The sequence below is a fragment of the Tamandua tetradactyla genome, chromosome 26, assembly GCF_023851605.1.
Source record: "Tamandua tetradactyla isolate mTamTet1 chromosome 26, mTamTet1.pri, whole genome shotgun sequence".
Lineage (NCBI taxonomy): Eukaryota > Metazoa > Chordata > Mammalia > Pilosa > Myrmecophagidae > Tamandua > Tamandua tetradactyla.
Genome location: NC_135352.1, coordinates 36,788,614 through 36,807,613, shown reverse-complemented (window position 1 = coordinate 36,807,613; position 19,000 = coordinate 36,788,614). Strand labels below are relative to the sequence as shown.

General features: G+C 43.6%; 1 protein-coding gene across 2 annotated transcripts; it reads left to right on the top strand.

The window, feature by feature from the left end:
- Positions 1 to 302: 302 nt before the first annotated feature.
- Positions 303 to 8,658, top strand: LOC143669700 (ral guanine nucleotide dissociation stimulator-like). Of its 2 annotated transcripts, XM_077144296.1 has the most exons (9): positions 303 to 480; positions 1,327 to 1,517; positions 2,144 to 3,154; positions 3,444 to 3,994; positions 5,738 to 5,812; positions 6,341 to 6,373; positions 6,725 to 6,846; positions 6,934 to 7,032; positions 7,368 to 8,658. In XM_077144296.1, the coding sequence occupies exons 4-9, from the start codon at positions 3,713 to 3,715 to the stop codon at positions 7,372 to 7,374; spliced, it is 618 nt and encodes a 205-aa protein (XP_077000411.1). In that variant the 5' UTR covers positions 303 to 480; positions 1,327 to 1,517; positions 2,144 to 3,154; positions 3,444 to 3,712; the 3' UTR covers positions 7,375 to 8,658. The 2 variants fall into 2 exon arrangements, with proteins under 2 accessions (XP_077000411.1, XP_077000412.1); XM_077144297.1 differs by lacking the exons at positions 303 to 480; positions 1,327 to 1,517; positions 2,144 to 3,154 and having other exon boundaries at positions 3,168 to 3,994.
- The last annotated feature ends 10,342 nt before the right edge of the window (positions 8,659 to 19,000 follow it).

Sequence of the window (19,000 nt, the reverse complement as noted above, 5' to 3'; positions counted from 1 at the left end):
TTCTAAGAAAGTTCATCTGTGCTAGAATTGAGTTCTCCCTCCTTGTGCATGGGGCCCAGTCTGCACCCAGGCCTTCCATGTAGCTGTGGGGAGTGATGTGTTGAGGAAACTTGGTCCAGTCAACAGGACAACATGTTTAAGGAGGATGAGCATCAGGAGTCAAGAGGGCCTTTCCTGGAGGACCTAATGGTTGAGAAGTTTCAGTTAAGGGGCTTCAGGAGATGACCTCACTTCCTTTGAGCAGCAGTCCAACGGAATGTAGAACCTTGGTAACCAGGCACCCAGATTCCACAACAGTCCTCCTACCAGACTCACTTAGCCAGAGACGTTCAACAGATCAACATGTTCTCATGTTGCATTTGTAGAGCAGTAGGATCTGGTATGAGAAAACCTAGGAAGGAGACATTTTTCAACAGATGTAGGCGTTGGCTGAACCCTCCACCTCGCCGCCGCAATCTGTTGGTCAGGGTGTTCATGAAGGTAAGTCAAAGTGGCCCAAGGTCAGAGAATTCAGGAAATGCCAGCATTGTTATCTTGCCTCTGTAGCCCCTTAATACTCCTCCTTTCAGTGTGAGGAGACATGAGGAACGGGGTCATCCATGGCCACGTTTGGAAATTTCATGTGCACTTCATGTGTTCAAACGTGAAGTCATGGATGACTGTTGGGAAGGCAAGTGGTGATGGTGAAGTAATCCCCATGCAACGTGTTAATCCTGGGCCCAAAAGTTTTCATCTTCTATCGATGTGAACTGGGGAAATGTGCAGACACTTGATCTTTGGTCTGAGCAGGGATCACCATGGCTGCAGGTTCTCAGAACTCCCTTTAAGTTAAAAGACATTCAAACCTTGTTGTCGGTGTGAAAACAAAGGTGTTCTCACCATCTTGGTGTTCTTGATGCACTGCCTCCACAATAGGGAAGAATGAGTTGTGAGCAGGCTCTTCCCCTCCATGTCTGGAGTAGACCCCTCTTCCACAGGATGGAGGAAAGATCATAAAGCTCCAGTGTGAATGCTTCTGGCTTCTGTCCTGCAAGAAGTTGAGTCCCCCCTTAAGGTTTCCTCATCTCATGAATGGGGGTGATTTGTGAGGAATCATGTGGATAAAGTGCTTTCCACGCATTGATGCAGAACTCCTCGTGACTTCATTATTCCCTCACCTGAGTTCTACTTTGGAGTGTGGGACCTTTTTCTGCTAGATGCATTCCTGCCCCACTTCTTGCCCCAAGGCAGGGAGGGACAAGGAAAGGCAGGTCTACATACACCCCCAACCCTGGCCCTCTCCTGGTTCCCAGTCCAGTGGCTAACCACCTGCTTCTGCTGTTCCAGTCTCAGGGTGCAAAACTGTTACCACTCCAGAGTGACCTGGAGTACACCGGCAAGGTGGGAGCCTGGGAAAAGTTCATGGAGCGCATGGTGGCAGCTGTTGCAGAGGGCGACCAGGCCTACATATCCCTCCTCGCGTTAAATTACCGGGGCTTCTTTTCCATCCAGCAGGTCCTGGACCGGGTGTCCAACGGGTGAGCACGGGTTCCTCCTCAATCTCATAATCGATCTGGCATGCCTGAGCTGAATGTCTGGGGAGGTCATGGCAGCATCTAAACTCAGTTTCCTCCTCTTGCTAGTGGGGTCATAGGAGGACCAACCTGCTGAGGTCAGAGTCAGGATTGAATGATTCTGGGCCATGGAAAGTGTTTCCCCATGCCAGGCTCTCTGGAGAGGGAGCTCGGTGGAGACGGCTTGTCAACGTTGAGAAATTTCTTTTCCACGTGAAGAGGCACTGTTCCAAAGTGACCTTTGGAATCCTGTATTCCCATTCAGAGGAGGTTTGAGATTGCATCAAACTGGATTCTGTCCTCAGGGTGGCCTGAGTTGCTACTCATGCTGGGGGCTGGCAGAGGAGCCCCAAGCCTCACCAGTTATCTGTGAAGGAGCAGCTCAGGGATCATTCATTCATCTAGGATATATGAAGAATAATCTATGTGCAGGCCCTTTTAAAGGCACTTAGCCTACTTCATTGAACAAAACTGCAGAATCGCCTGTGGCCTCCTGCTTGCCAAATCATAGGGGTCAGATAGCAGCTCTAGATGTCATGAGTAGGGGCAGACCGAAGAAGTTACATGTGACACCCCCATGTACCCTCTAGGTATGGAAATAGCTGCAATTTGCGAGACAGGGATGGAAGAGGCCAGGAGTGCCTGAAAAAGTGAGTGGGCTCTGGGGGAGGAGAGAGGGGCTTCTTCCTCACAGCCCAAGATGGGGAGTGGGGGCCGGTGCCAGGAGGGACTGGGCAGGTCCCTGCATCCATCTCATGATTCCCACTGGAGTTCAGAGGTCTGGGCTCCATCCCCTGCAGGGCGTTAGGACTCTCAGAGACCCATGCGAGAGTTCCTGGGACACTGGGTGCAGAGTGCTCCTGGAGGCTCAGAGCACACTCCACACGCACCCAACTCTGCTGCCCCTCCACCACGCCAGCAGCACACAGACACAGTTCAGGACATGCAGGGAGGATGCAGCTCACAGATCCAACCTCACTACCCAGTCCTGTGAGCCTGGCTGCGGGTGGCTGCAGTGGGGTGTGCCCGTGCCCTTTAGGGACCATGACAGTGGGAAGGGGAGAACCTCACATGGCTCGCAGAGAAGGAGGCAGGACCTCAGGGCATGAACTCCAGACTGAGGTGACACGATGGCTCTGGGTAGGCTGAGGAGGGGTCATGCTCTGTTCTCTCATCAGGCAATTTATGCAGGTCCTACTGTGTGCAAGTGCAGTGCCATCGGCTGAGCAGACACACCCCCTCCCTGTCCTCATGCTGTTTCTGTTCCAGTGGGAGGTTGCACAGCAGATACAGACAGAAATAGTCTGGCTGGTCCTGCCCAGGAGCCCCCCACCCAGGAGGGTGGTCACCAGAGGGCAGTGTGGCAGGAAGAGCCATTCCTCACTCTGCGGCCCTGTCCACCCCCAGCACCTTCTCCTGCCTCCTGCTGACTTGGCTCCAGGAGTTTCCTGATGATTTCTGTGAGCCCCCGGACTTTTCCAGCCTCGATGAGCTGGTGACCTTTGCGCAGGTGGCTCTGCCTGGGACTGCCCTGGAGAGGCAGGCTCAGGGCCTCCTCTCTTGGCTGGAGCCCTCAGTGCCCAGTGAGACCCAGACACAGGGTGAGGAGCATGGAGGTGGGGATGGGTGGGATGTACGGGAGGAGATGGGGGTCACGGGACCAAAATCTATTTTTGCCTTTGGGCAGGGAGTAAAGAGGGACATCAGCCCATTCCCCTGAGCACTTGCAGTCTGGAAGACTTTGTGAGGGTGGCGTCCCTCGGGGAGGCACTGCAGTCATTTCTTTGTCGAGAGAGGTCCATAGAAAGCCAGTTCTGTTGTTGCATCTTTCACCTCTTGGGGCTTGTATGTGAGACCCAGCATTGCAAACCACAGTACTTCTTCCTCCAGGGCTAGTTCCATCGATGGCAGCAGAAATCCTGTCAGCTGCAGACCGGAAGACCCCTGTGGCAGCACCTGCAATGCCACCTGCTGACATGGAGCCACCGTGACCTCCAGAGCTCCTTCCGCCTATTCCGTCAGTCCTCACTCCAACTCCAGAGAGAGAGGCAGCTCTGAGGCCACCTGCCTTGCCATCTTCAGAGGCTGCATCATCCCCAGATCAGGGGCCAAAGCTGGAGACATCACCTGCTTTACCAGCAGAGCAGGCGGTGGCTCTGATGCCACCTCAGCTGCCACCTTCAGGCCCAAAGCCCGTGGCTTCTCTGGATCTGGCACCTGCTGCCTTACCACCTGAGGCACCTGCTGAGCAGCAGGAAGCAGACCAGGGGCCACCTGCAATGCCATCTGTTGAGCTGCAGTCAGTGTCAGCTGTCACTCCACCAGAAGATCATTCTTGCTTCTCACGTGGGCACCGAGAGCAGGGGCAGAGGGAGGGGAAGGCTCCCATCTTGGCATTCCCTCCCAGGCTGCTGGCAGAACGGCTCACCCAGATCGATGTGGTGAGCATCTGGGCTCCTTAGCTGGGAATGTGGTGGAGCTTTTCTGGCATCTGCTGTCCCTGAATTGCCATTCCCAGACCTGGGGTCCAATGATCTGGGTCCAAAACCCAGCTCCATTTTCCAGCCTGGTGACATGGGCAAGTTCCTAATTCCTGAGGCCTCATGTTCCCAGCTGGAGAGGACATCACAGGACACTACCCTGACCATGTGTGTCACAGCACGGGAGTGCAGAGACTAAATGTCTTAGGATCAAGGAGAGGTGGACAGGGCCTAGCTTGTTGGGGGGCAGAGGGAAGTATCAGGTGTGCAGCAGAGTCCAGGGCTAGCCCAGCCATCTGTCCCAGAGGCCTCCATGGCCTCCACATGCATTAGACATGATGTGTCCTGGACATGAGGACAGGCTCCACACTAAGGTCCTGGATGTAGCAACAGCAGGGGACATGCATGTGAATGAGATTAGAGGGAGCTACACAGCTGTCAGGAGGTGCAGAACGTGTTCCCTGGGCCGTGTCCTCAGCATGTGGGGTTGGAGTCCCCGTCCTGTGCTTGGCGGTGGTGAGGAAGGATTTGAGGGAAATGCAACTTGTCCTCCCTGCCAGCATAAGGGTCCTGGGTTTTGCAAATGCACCCACAAAGCATGAGGGTGGGAAAAACACCCTGGGCAGTGGTGCTGAGTGCTGAGTTGACTTCAGCTCAGACCAAGCTGGGCAGAGCCAACCACTCCTCGGACTCCCAGCAGGACCAGGGGCAAGTGATGGCCCTGTGGGGCCTCTGTTCCTCATGTGGAAATGATGTGAGACCACGCTGTGCTGCCTTCCTCACAAGGGAGCCCACAGGGGTTCAAGGCAGCACAGGAATGTGGTGGAGCTTTCCTCTGGTTCTGATGGGAGAAGGAGCTGGAGAGAGCACCCTGACAACATTATGGAACACTCAGTTGTCTGGGGCACATTTCATGCCTGCACTTTTCACACGGCACAGGAAACTCTGGGTGGCCAGCCCACTTGGTCAATGTCACACCACAGGGAGTGCTGCTTCTCGGTTGCATCCCAGCCAGGGCTGGCGATTGGTGACAGCAGCATTTCTGTCAATTGACACCTCCAGGCTGTCCAAACCCCAGTCAGGCAGGTGGGCTGGTGGGGTGAGGGGAGGATGGACTTCCCTGACTGTGGCCACCCTGGCAGGAGGGGATCTCTAAGGAGTCCACCAGGGAGATGATACCAAGGAGAGAGCAAGAGAGGCCACTGTGGGAGAGAGTGAGGGTGCCTGAGGACACCGAGGGTCAGGGTGGGGTTGGCATCTATGACTGTACAGGACTCACTCCTTCTTGCACCACTGCTTTCTGTGCCCCTGAGCCTGGGAAGCCTCCATTAGACATGCCATCATCTGGACCCTGAGAGGGAGGCTTGACCAGGTAGTATAGAGAAGGCCCTGATGGTTCGCAGTCAAAGGAAGGCCTTGGCAGAGCCCAATTGAAGGTGGATCTGGGCGAGATGGTTGAGCAACCTCATAGTGTTTTGTGATTTGCCAAGAGCCATCACTGGGAGGTGACTAGCAGTGCTCTTGCGGTCCAAGGGGTTGGAGGGGAACTCAGTAGGAGGTGGCTGAGAGCCCCAGATGTTGGCAGGGTGAGGTCTGGATGGGGGAAGGGGACTGAGGGAAAGAGACTTCAGTGTGGGGGCCTTGGGTGGGTTCCAGCGGGCTAGGGCACTCCATCCCACACCTGATGCCACTGTTTTCCCCCAGCCCACCGTTCCCCACCTGTGGATGCTCCTGTCAGAGCTGGCCTCCCTTCAGTTAGCTCCCACGGACTCTCGGGAAGTGAGTAGGACTTGGGGCCAGGAAGAGGGTGTCGAGTCCCATCAGCATAGGGGAGAGAGCCCCTCCCTGAGCCCTGTGCTCTCAGCCCAGGGCCCAGCTCATCCATAGGTGCCCTGGGAGCTGAGGCATCATGTTCCCCTTCCAGCCGCGGAAGCAAAGAGTAGGCAGAAGCCATAGGCCTTGTCCCTCTCCCACATCCCCTCCTGGCTGAGCCGGGCACAGACTGTCCCTCAGGTGTGGGCATGGGGGGAGAGTGGAGTCGGCCCCTCCATGGTGAGACCGCTGCTGAGTCCCTCCCTGCCTGACCCGCAGTCTCCCCATCTGCATTCAGAGAGGGTTAGGCTGGAAGATCCCTATGCCTCTGCTCAGGGCCCCCTGTTCTGGCGCCCAGATTCCTGAATAGGTCTGAGCCCTGTGAGAGCTGGCCTGGCCCTGGTGGCCCCTCCCAGTAGTGCACAGGATAGGGTGAGGGGGCTGGTCAGGGCTTTTTGGAACCTCTGCTGATGGGCCTGGCTTTGTGTCTTGCAGGGGAGATTGATAACTTACCAAATAGGACTCAAGGTGAGGAGCTGGGGCATCACTGCAGGGTTCAGGTGCAGGAGGGAGGGTCTGAGATGCACAGGGCATGATGTCCTATTGTTCCATCCACCTTCAGTTTCTCACCAGGAAAGTTTGTTTCACAGAGACAAGGTAGAACTTCCCCACGAGGGTTGGGGAGGTGCTGGCATCCAGGACATTTCCCTGCAGGAGCGTCTGTGAGAATCCTGGGCTGACACCAGGGAGGCCTTGGATGAGAGTGCAGAGAAGGAGGTGGCTCCTGTGACCAAATCCACAGACCCCAGCTGCAGCCCCTATCCCACCCAGCAAGGCCACCCTGGCCTCTTCTCCATTTTCTTCTTCCCTCTGCCCCAGGAATACAAGGTCATTTCCAGGATCGAGCGCCTCCAGGAGGGATGCACCTCCATCCACTTTTGGCCCACTGAAGAATTTAAGGCCTGGTTTGGGGCTGTAGATCAGCTGAGCGACTCTGAGTGGTAAGACCAGGGCAGAAGGTAGCAGCAGCAGGGCTCCGCCATGAGCTGTGGCTTTCTGTAGCCTCACAGCAGCCCTCTGTCCTGTAGCCTCCATCTATCTTATGAGAGGGAGCCCCCTGCCCTGTTGGCCAGCAACACACTTGATGCCCCAAACCTCCCAGATGTTGTCAAGCCTCGGAGTGCAGGGTGAGTTCCCTTTCCAGGCCAGCAGTTGCAGCTGCCTCAGGGCTCAGTGTCTTTTCGGACTCAGCATTGCCTCAGGGTGTCTACACTTTAGTATTGGGGACGCTTCTCCTCTCCCAACCAGCCCTGTGACAGCATCATGTCCCCATTGTTCTGGGCCTGGGTGTCCCACGGTGGAAATAGGAGATGCCGAGTGATCTCTCTGGTGCCTGGGGTTCAGGTCTCCCGTGGCCTGCAGGAGCCCTTGGCAGGGTGGCCCAAGTGCTGAGGGCAGTATGCACAGGAGGGAGCGGATGGGTCCCTGGCACCGGCCCCAGCTTAGGCGCCCTTCTGTCCAGCCCCTAGGAGCTCAGCGCTGAGCCCAGCTGCAGCAGGGCCTCCCTACCCAGTGTCCGGCTCCAGCTTGAGCGTGACCTCAGCAGTGGAGTTGCAGCTGTCTCACTCCCCGGACGTGAGGCCGATGCCTCCCAGGCTCACTTGGAAATGAGTGTGGGGCTCATCTCCAAATGTCCTGATGGCCAGGAGAAGCAGGCGTCTGCTGATTTTTTTTCAAATTTATTTTTATTTATTTTTGTTTTAGTGTTTTTTTTTCAATTTGTTAATTAAAAAAATTTTAACACGAAATAAAACGTTAACATAATCAGTACTTCACAAAATCATCATTTAGTTGCATATTCATCATTTCTTAGAACATTTGCAACCATTCAGAAAAAGAAATAAAAAGACAATAGAAAAATAAAATGAAAACAGAAAAAAAAACATGATTATACCTACCATACCCCTTACCCCTCACTTTCACTGATCACTAGCATTTCAAACTAAATTTATTTTAACATTTGTTCCCCCTATTATTTATTTTTATTCCATATGTTCTACTCATTTGTTGACAAGCTAGATAAAAGGAGCATCAGGCACAGGTTTTTACAATCACACAGTCACACTATGAAAGCTATATCATTATTCAATCATCCACGAGAAGCATGACTACTGGAACACAGCTCTACATTTTCAGGCAGTTCCCTCCAGCCTCTCCACTACACTTGAAGAACAAGGTGATATCTACTCAATGCGTAAGAATAACCTCCAGGATAACCTCTCGACTCTGTTTGGAATCTCCCAGCCATTGACACTTTATTTTGTCTCATTTTGCTCTTCCCCCTTTTGATCGAGAAGGTTTTCGCAATCCCTTGATGCTGAGTCTCAGCTCATTCTAGGATTTCTGTCCCATGTTGCCAGGAAGGTCCACACCCCTGGGAGCCATGACCCACGTAGACAGGGGGAGGGCGGTGAGATAGCTTGTTGTGTTGGCTGGAGAGAGACCTGCCCATGTTTAGGGGAAGAAAATGAAGAAGAGAGCCCCCACTCCACCCTTCTTTGCAGGAAGAAGAAGGGGCTCAAATGGTCAAGGGGCTGCTTCTAAGTGGCCCTGATGCGTCTCGGCCTTAGGGTCACCCTGCCTGTCTCCAGCTGGTCAGGTGGCTTAGCTGCCCCCAGGGAGACTAGGCCAGTCCAGGCAGCCACTTCCCTCCCACCAGTGACCCAGAGCCTCCCAGCCCCAGGCAAGTTCCAGCCCTGAGCCTTTCCTCCTGCCTGGCATGACCCTGCCCCTTGACAGACTCACGTGCACTCCAGATCTTATACTGCCCCCTTGCCCCCCAAAATAAAAGATGTAATTTTAGATGAATTTTGAAGTGCATGATGGTATTTTGTTTTCACACTTTTGTCAAAACCTTCCGGGGCATGTTAGCCTGCAGTGTAGGGGCGTCTTCCCACTAGTATACGGCACTGAGCTAGAGTAAAGCCAGGACTAGCTCACAAATTTTGCATCCTAGTTATCAAAGTAGAGAAGCTAACAGGGATTCCTAATGCCTTTGCCCTCCTTTATGCTCATTCTTTTAATGTAATCATAAGGGAATTCCCTTAGGCAAGGTCTCCAAGGTTGAAATACTTAAAATGCTAAAACAAAACAACTGCCAACGAAGAATTTTAAATCCAGGGAGATTTTGCTTTTTCTTTTCAAAAATGAGGGAGAGATTAAGACATTCCCAGATAAACAAAAGCTTGATGGAGCTCACCACCACTAGACCTACCCTACCAGCAATGCTAGAGGGAGTTCTTCAAAATGAAAGGAAAGGACACCAGACAGTGGTTCAAAGCAACATGTAGAAAGAAAGACCTGCAGTAAAGGTAACCATTTGTGTAACTATAAATACCAGTATTACTGTAGTGTATAGTTTGGTATGTAACTCCACTTCTTGCTTCCTACAAGTGCTAAAAGCAAATGCATAAAATGTAATGATAAATTTACAGCTTTGGGCATACGATGTACAAATATATAAGCAGTAATAAATACAGTAAAAAAGATGGAAGACAGAGGGGTATAGGAAAATATATATGAGTGCTAATGAAGTTCATTAGTATCAAACCAAATATGATTATTTTATATTTAGGATGTTAAATTTTAATTCCATGATAGCTACAAGGGAAATTGGTGAAAAATGATATCCATACAGAAAAGAGAAGGCACTCCATATAGTACAATATACAAAAAAATCAAATAAATATAAAAGTAGGAATGAACAGAATAATTCAGTAACAAAAAATGTATAAAACATACAAAGTCTAAATAATAAAACAGAAGAAGAAAGTCCTGTTTTATTAGTTGTGACTTTCAATGGAAATGTATTAAACTTTCCAGTCAAAAGGCAGAGGTTAGCGGAATGGATACAAAGCATGCCCCAGCTACATGCTCTCAGAAAGAAACTCACCTTAAATTTGAAGATACAAGCAGAGTGAAAGTGAAAGTATGGAAACAAAGATATACCTGCAAGTAGTAACCGAAAGGAAGTTGGGGTAGCTTTATTAAAATTAAATAAAATAGACTTTAAGTAAAAACAGTTATGAGGGACAAAGATAGTCATTATATGCTGATAGAGATGATAATTGAACAAGAAGATGTAACAATTTAAAAAAATATATGCACCTAGCAGAGCCTCAAGACGAAACAACCACTGACAGAGTTAAAGGGGGGAATTATTTCCCTAGGACTTGTCCCTAGGCCTGCAGTAAAGGTAACCATTTGTGTAATTATAAATGCCAATATTATTGTAGTGTATTGTTTGATATGTAATTCCACTTCTTACTTCCTACAAGTCCTGTAGGTGGACTTTCTGGATTAGGGGATCAAAAATATTTTTGAGAATTTTTTGGTTTCCTTACTACCAGTTGATGTCCAGCCAGGCTGTGGCAATTTATGCCATCTGACAATTTATGGAGGTTCCCATTCCTTTGAACACTTCCTGTCAACTCTAGATTTCATTATGTTTTAGAAATTGCTCATCTGGAAAAAAATCACTTACATTTTGAATTTACATGTTTGGTTATTTATTAGATTGAACTAAATTTGTTTATTTTTTAATTACATTTCTTCTTTGATGATTGGTTTTCATATGCCTTGCTAATATTGCCCCATGAATTTAAAATTTTTTTCCTTCTGCTACTGTGTCACAGAGTCAAAATATCAGGGGCTCTTGCATTTACTACTTGCGCATAAATTATTCTTAATCTCAGTTTTCTTAGTTTTATAATGCATATAATAATACCACACAATGTTTCTGTGGAGATTACATGAGATAAGCTATTTGGAATTTATCTCAGTGTCTCATATATAATAGGTATTTCACTAAAATTTGGTTCCTGCTCTTTATGCTTCGATCCCTATGTGCTATCACTATAGTTAAACACTCAGGGAGGGGCTGCAATAAATTAGCACTTTCAGATTTGGGGGCCTCTGGAGCTGGGAGGTCGGGAGACCAAGAAATAAGAAGGAAGACTAACAAGGAACTTAGGAAAAGGTTAGTAGCAAGATGGAAGTTAAATGTTTTTTGCTTCTACTGATAGTTTACAACAATCTAATCAGAATTTAGTTCCAGTCCTCCAGTTCTTTGCCACTGATCTCCTAAGTGGTTTCCTCTTCTTTGGAACTCACTTCATCTTCCTTCTGTTATAGAGAAACAACTCCAGGAAACGGCTGTGCATTAATATTGGAGATGTTTACCTACCACTTTGTCTATAGAAGCACAGAATTGGTGGCCATTAGCCCATTTCTAGGTCAGGGTATATTTTCTGTCATTTTACAAAAGAAACAACTGAGATTCAGAGAAGAAACCCGTCTTTCCATGTGTCAGCAAGTCACCTCACATAAAATATGTAAAATATGCACAATAATCTGAGGAATAATTCCACAATGCAGAGGGACTCGGTAATGCCTTCATTTGTTTGTTTTCAGCCTATGAAGATGTATTTCTGTTTACTTGGTTAAGTGGATTTATGAGTTACCTAATTTAGTTTTGCATTTATTCCTTTGTTTTGGTCGGAATTGGCTGGATTATGCTGTGAATATAAGCAACCCAAATTTCAGTAGTTTAATAACAACATGTTTATTTTTCACTCATGATACAGTATCTAAGATACTCTTACCTATATCTAACCTGTGTCTAAGAGTGTGGCAAAGATTACAAAAGATCAGAGCCTCTGACCTAGGCTGCTGTAGACTCTTTCTCAGCACAATCTTCATCTCGGAGGCTGTAAAATAAGAAAGAAAGGAGAAAGGAGAAAGGAGCCATACATGCACTGGCTCATAAAGGTGTCACTTGCAATCATATTTCTTGGGCCAAAGTAAGTTATGTGGCTGAATCTAACTAACTAAAAAGCAAAATTAAAAGTGGCAGGGAAAAACAGTCCTACATGTGTCCAGAAGGAAAGAAGAACCAGAATATTTATGAACAACTTTAAGGACTGACTACCCACCTTCACAAAACAGACAAGAAATAAAAAATAAAAAATGATAATAAGAAAGCTGACACCTGTCTTACTTCAACTATGAACTCTAAATGTTGAGATAAACCAATTATGGTCTTAGCAGTGCAGCTAAGAAGTTGGCAGAAACAGTTCAAAAGTTATCAATACATCTATAATCTACTCAAAATATGGATTTATATTCAATATTGTTAACAATGATCCTCTACTTAAATATGTATTTTAATGATGATATTACCAATAATGATTGGAAATGATATTTTGATGCTATTGCAGTTAGCAAAAAGTTTAAGAAATAAGCATGCAAAATGAGTGCATACCTTTATATTTTGAGAGAAAAATTTTTTTATAACATCAATGAATAAAATGAAGTTATTATTTTAGAAATATTATTTTAAATTTGGCTTTTTCTTTTCAAATATTTACATTATATAATTTTAACATTATGAATATATAAGATAATACACATTAATATATTGTAAATGAATAACTATATAGTAATTAAAGATATGTGCTTAAAAATATTTCACTGACATTAGTGCATGATTAAATGTGTTTAGAAACCACTGCCTAAATGGTTTCCCTTCTCAGGAGCCCATCTTCTAACTCTTTTTACTATCCACACAGCTTTCACTTCAGTGTAATGTTGCTCACACTAAGGGACTTGATTGATTTATGTGTATTAGTAGGTTCTATGTAAATCACTGTGCATTTGTCTGCAACTAAAAGAAACCAGGTAGATGTAAACTGGCTTAATCAAAATACATATTTTTGACTGTTTTCTCACCTAACTGAAAGGCAAGAACAGAACGTGCTACAGACTTTGTGCAACAATGGCTTCAGTGTTGGTTACCTGCTGTTTTCTTAGCTGGTCCCTTTCCTGGGTGTGGGTTTTGTCCTAAAGCTGGCTTCCTTCTTAGTTATTCGATGGCTGCTAAAGCAAGTAGGGCTGCATACTTCCTCGTGTATATCCAGTGGGAGAGTAAGTAAGCCTGTCTCCCAACCAGAAAGATCTTGATCCAGTCACTTGCCCACTATAGGTCATTACTAATATATGAATAATGCCATGGGCAGGCTGAGTTAAGCTTGACTAATACAGACAAAGGGGACAGGGGTTATTCCCATAATTAATTTAGGCCATTCAGAACCCACTTTTCAAGTTGGGGTCAATTCCTTAAATCACATTGTTGCTACCCAATGGTGAGGGCTGCGATGGATATAGAGCTGTTACAGAGTAGTGCCCAGTCTGCTGTTTTTCTTATGTGTACTTACAATTAGCGAGGCATAAGAAACTTCAACTCAAAGGGAAAATCTGAGGTGCAGCAGATTTAAGTAGCTCTTGCTTAGTAAAGCTGGTCCCTTCTTGATTTCCTTTCTTTCTCATTTTTGTATTTCTTGGTACATGTCTTATCCTTCTACCTTGCCCACCCCAGCAGTAAGAAAAAAATTGTTCTGCTTCTCACAAAAATTCTATGTTGGAGCACACTGTTATGGAGAAGGAGAGAAAGACAGAAAGAACGTGAATTCAATGCTAGTCTTTCAGACTCTTCGAGTACAAAGGATATTTGAAATCTACATAGAGCCCGGTACAGAATTATCAACTATCTTTCAGTTCTGAATTCTCCATGGGCCCATATTCCCTTTTATTTGACTATAGTTGCTCTTGGGGATAAATACATTCTGGTGACACTTTATCAAGGAGCCAGTTGTTTGCCTTCATGAAGGTGGCCTGACAACCACGCAGTATTCACTTAGAAGAGAATTTCAGAAACACCCTGTATGAGAATAAACATTTTTTAAAATACAGTGACAAGAATAGAGACATGAATATATCATGAACCAGGGAAGAGGGTAATTCAGGAAGCAACAGTAATAGAAATGCAAAAAATAGAAAGAGAAAGTCGGTGCAACATTGGATGTACTTTAGTGTAAGTCAGCGGGAGATTAGGCAGAGTACAGAAGTTTACAAGAGACTAGCAGCAGAAGTAGTAAAAAAAGATGAAAGAAGCTACAGTTTAAGAATAGGAATGATTGATTAAAAGGAGAAATAAAAAGAAAAAGAATCATGGAACCATACTATACAAACAATGAAGCAAAAGTTAAACCAAGGATTTTAGTTAAATAGTAAAGTTATAAAAATATGCTATTATCAATTGTAACAAAAATTCCACAGCAATGCAAGGACTGGTGATGGGATGGTATCTGGGAATCTTATGTTTTATGCATGACTGTTCTGTAAACCCATAACTTCTCTGAAAAAGGAAAAAAAGAATAAGAACAATTGCTAATGAATGACTGATATATTTCATAAATATATCTAACATTTATCTTCCTAGAAAGAAACCCCAAATTAGGTAGTATTTCATATTTCCAATATGAAGATTGAAACCCACTGTTCTATGACAAGTAAGAAATGGTGCCAGTATGCTCATCTTAGCCAGTTTGGGTCTCTAGCCCATGGCTTTTCTATTTTTCAATGGAAGTATTGTCTCATCCAGGCTGTTTCTTGACTAAAGTGCATTTACCAGTGTCTTACATAGTGAGGGATTGGTAGTCAAGAAAAAGTGCATAGTTAAATATTTTTTACTTGCTTTTATAATATTTGGTTACATTGTACAGTATATTTTGTAATATTTTTAAGTTATTCTCAAGCAAATCACATTTTATTAAAAATAATTCTTATTTCAGAAAGTGCCTACTGGTCATTTGACTATTGATCTAGTTAGTGCTAGCCACTGAGAAAAAGAGCAGCTTATTCGCAGAAGAAAACTGGCACTAACTATTCACTTATGGCATGTCCGGTTGATTTCCACTAGATGGTACTATTGAGTTCAATATTCAATCTGCCATACATTTTAGTGCAAACATTTGACTAATTATAACGATATTTATATCGTGCTATTATTCCCTTCTATATTGATATTTAAAACAATACTCAGGCCATACTTTTATCATTTCAAAAGTAAAGTCATTTTACTATAAAACTTTTTTGTGACATTTTCATGTATCTTAGCTTATTTTCCTTTCCAAGCAAAGTAAAGATTTCCATTTCAGACCATTGAAAGAGTAGGAGAAAATAACATGAAGCTAAATTTTCCCAAATTTTTAATCAGGTAAAAAAACATCTTGAGTGGGTGTGTTTATATGTAAAAATAAACTATCTTTAAGTACCTATATTGTCACTAGACATTATAAACAAAAGCTAAAATGTGAAAAATACTTCTTTCGATTAGTGAATGATGAGTACAATATATGACTAATCATACTGATTCCATAAGTATGTTTTGCAGAATAATAATGAACCAAAGGTTTGCAGAAAAGTAATGAACTTAAAGCTCAATCCGTTTCTCTTTGCTGTCTTCCCTCACTAGATGCACAGCTGAAAGAAACTAGGAATTCTCTGATCCATCCCTATCACTGTATGAGTGGAAAGCAGAGGACACAGTCATCTTAAACTGTACTTAAGGAAGGAAGGAAAGTTGGACCCTTGACCCTTTGTTGAGTTCAATTTCACTGGTCTGTAGCCTTCACCAAGCAATCACTTATCATATGTCCAAAAGCCAGACCAGATTACAACGGAAGAATAGGAGTCTTCAGTCAGTTTTTAAGGACAACCTTTATTACCTTGAATAAGACTTGTGCAGTCAAAAAGTGGTCTAGAAAGGTATTGGTGCTGTAAGATACAAAAATGCCAATTCCCTTTAATCAGCTTGTACAGTGAAAAGAGCAGAGTCCAGTCGAGTAGAACCGAATAGTGTTCATAGCTCCTTCCCTTACAGTCTGTGCAAATTTGGACAAGCTACTTCATCTCTCTGACACTCAGTCATCTCATGCATAAAATGGAGTTAAAAATGCCTCCCTCATAGACTGGTAGCGTTGTCTAAATGAAGTAGTGTGTTAGGCTCTCATTAAATGCTTAGTCCCTTATCTCACTAAGAAAGTTTTTTAAATGGAAAACTGTTCGAAAGCCCAATGCTTGATGGCATGGATCTGTCCACCTGGGAATTGTGTCTTAACCTTCCTAGTGATCGATTTCACCAGTTGTTCAAATATGATCAATTTCTTGGCCCTAGATTAGAAAAGACCAGTCGAGCTAATGTAAACCCCAGACTATGGAAATAAGAAGTAAGATGCAGAAAGTCACAGATGACAGAAATGCAATATTTATACAGGTTGAATAACTGCTCCAGAGCTGCAATTACCTTGATTGAACCTACCAAAATGCACAGAATTAAACACCGCACTGCATTCCATTGCACCCCATTGCCCTTTCTTCCCTGAGGATTTATACTAATGTTGTCATATTACAGACTGTAGATGTCGATGGATTCTAAGAATGAGTAACTGTATTTATATACTTGAATGTTTTTCTTTTCAGTGCTCTTATAATCCAGCAGATGTCAGCCATTCTCTTTAGATAGTCTATCTTTACTCTCACCTTCCTAGGACCAGCTGAAGAGAAGTCACCTTTAGTTATGTCAAAGTATGACTTGTTAGTTGAACTGTAACAATAATAATCATCCACATTAACCGCTCAGGGGCTCGAGACATTTTGTATTCAAACCATGATGAAATTTTATTTTCTCATTTAATTAAAAAAGCTCCATTTCGGTTTCCAAAATGTATAACTGGGAAGTTAATGAGAAAAAGGGGACGATGTGCAAGGAATTTGAATTTGCATTTGTGGCAAAATAATTTGTACTCTCATGAAAGAAGACAAATCCCTACTGAGGTCAAAGTAAGGTTGACATCACTATAGTATAGAATAAAAAAATGTCACTCAGTTTATGGTGCAAACTTGTATAAATGTGTGTGCAGTGTTGTGCTTTTTGCCCATTCCAGCTACCATAGCAAAAAGTCATTTTATCCATCCATCGGTGCTGGTGTACAGCTTGTTAGCTAAGGGCAGATTTTGTAAAACCAAGATAAAGCAAACAATTTATGTGAGGTACATTTTCTCCAGTTTCTTAAAGAGAGGAAGTGCCACTCTAAAAAAGAATACAGGAAATGGAAAAGTCAATGTATCCTTAGATGTTTCTCAAACTGATTTTCTGTTTTAAATCTACTTTCTCCTTTTAATAGGGATTAGTTTATCTTCAAAGAGTATGTTCATTAAAATGGAATGATATTGCCAGTCTTTCTTTCTCAGCAAATCCTGAATTTATTATGAGGGAACTGATAATCTCTTTGTAAGCAAAAAATCTCTTTTCACTCTTATACTTCAAATTAGTTTATTGAAACAGTTTAGCTGAATGCTACATTTAGGTATTGGTTTATAGCATATCTGGTCGCTTCCTGATGGTGGTACACTCAGCTAGCACACTTCTCAGGGAATAGGGATACCTGCTTAGCCTTCTTTTGCTCTATTTTTAGATCCTTATTGTTTATGGGCCTTTTGCAACCAGGAATTAAAATGACCAAGTTTCTCTTCATTTTATTTCTTGAGGATTTTTTGTTTCAAGTATTGGGAAATTCAGATATAAATAATGTTTTTAAATACAAAAAGCCAGTTTTAACCCACATATATTTAACTGTATCTATTTAACACACAGAAAGAATTAGTGACAGGTGTGCATGGGTAGTTCAGTGGTAGAATCCACGCTTTCCATGTGCGAGATCTGGGTTAGATTCCGGGACCATGCGCCCCCCAAAAAAGAATTAGTGACAGAAATAGGCCAAATCATTAAAATTAGGGAAAGAAGAAACCTAGTTCCATACCACATACTATGAAATAACTTTATGAAAAATAATAGTACAGACTAAGAGATTGGGTAAGAAAAATGCTATTACTAAATTTTTTTAATATCTCATATGCTAGGACTTTTGTGAACAGAACAGTAGCATTTAGAATAGATTTATAAAGATATTTTAGTACTAGAACTTTTCCTTAAGGACTTCTAAAATGCTAAATGTTACATTAGCAATGCACATATCAAAATTTACAAGGTAAAAGAAGAGAGAGTCCCACATTTATTTAAACTTTGTCAACTTTAGAATTGACTGAATACTCAGTTATCTAAGTGACCAAGTACTCAGTTATCTAACTTGTAGGTCATCTGGGAAAGTGGACAGATGATAACAAAAAGGAAGAGGAATGTTCAAATAGTGACAGTGGTTCAGAGACTTGAAAATTGCAGGATGACCCGAGAAGGAGAGATACAGTTTCCTTAGATTCGGTTGTATTATGGGCTGTTAACATTTGAGAAAGATTGATTGATGAGCTTCTCTCACAATTGCTATGCAGCAATATTCCCATACGAAGTCACAACTGTTATTACAATATCAATACACAGTAAAATAAACACACTGCTTTTGCATGAACTTGAAAATTCAATGTCAATGATGAGTTTAATGGAGGTAATGAAAACTTCTGTTTCCCATTCTCCATATCCCTACTTTTAAAAAGTTGTCAAGTATTCAATCATTGTTACATTTGTATGAGACTTTAAGTACCTGTGCTTTATTATTTTTCAGCAATTTTTTGAAATACAATAATTTAGAGATATCGTGACCTTTGGATTTACATTACAAATGCTGGTGAAATGAGAGTTTTGTTCAAATTAGTCTATATCATGAAATACGAGTTTTTAGTATGTTGTGTATAAATTTGAAATTGAGGTACTGCAGTGATCCTTGTTTATAGAATTTAAAGCTAGATTTTAAATGTTAATAAGCTTTTCTCCAACTGTTTTGCAAATAAAATTTATATTCCTGGTAAGTAAGAATGTAGAAGATTTGCTTAAAGCAAGACTGACAATCAAGACTAAGGTCTCACTAGATTCAATATTTTCTCATCCCCTCTACCTCATCCTATTCCAGGCTTATATCATCTCATTTTGGGATTATCAGAATTGCTTTTGCCCATGTTCTCTAAATATCTAAAGATTTTTTTCTCCTAATATGATTTATTTATCACACCCTTGATTGCCTGATTGCTTTTTTTCTAAATCATTTGTTTCACTTTATCATCCTTCTACTTCTGTATCTAAAATAATTGTTATATCAAATCCAAACCAGTTAGGTTAGCATATAATATCTTTGTTGATGTGGCTTCCATTTATTTCTCTCATTCCATGTTTCACTACTTCCCAGAATGTCTCCTCTGTTTCTCCTAAGCTTAAGATCTTTTTTCTTTTATATGTGACTGTTCCTT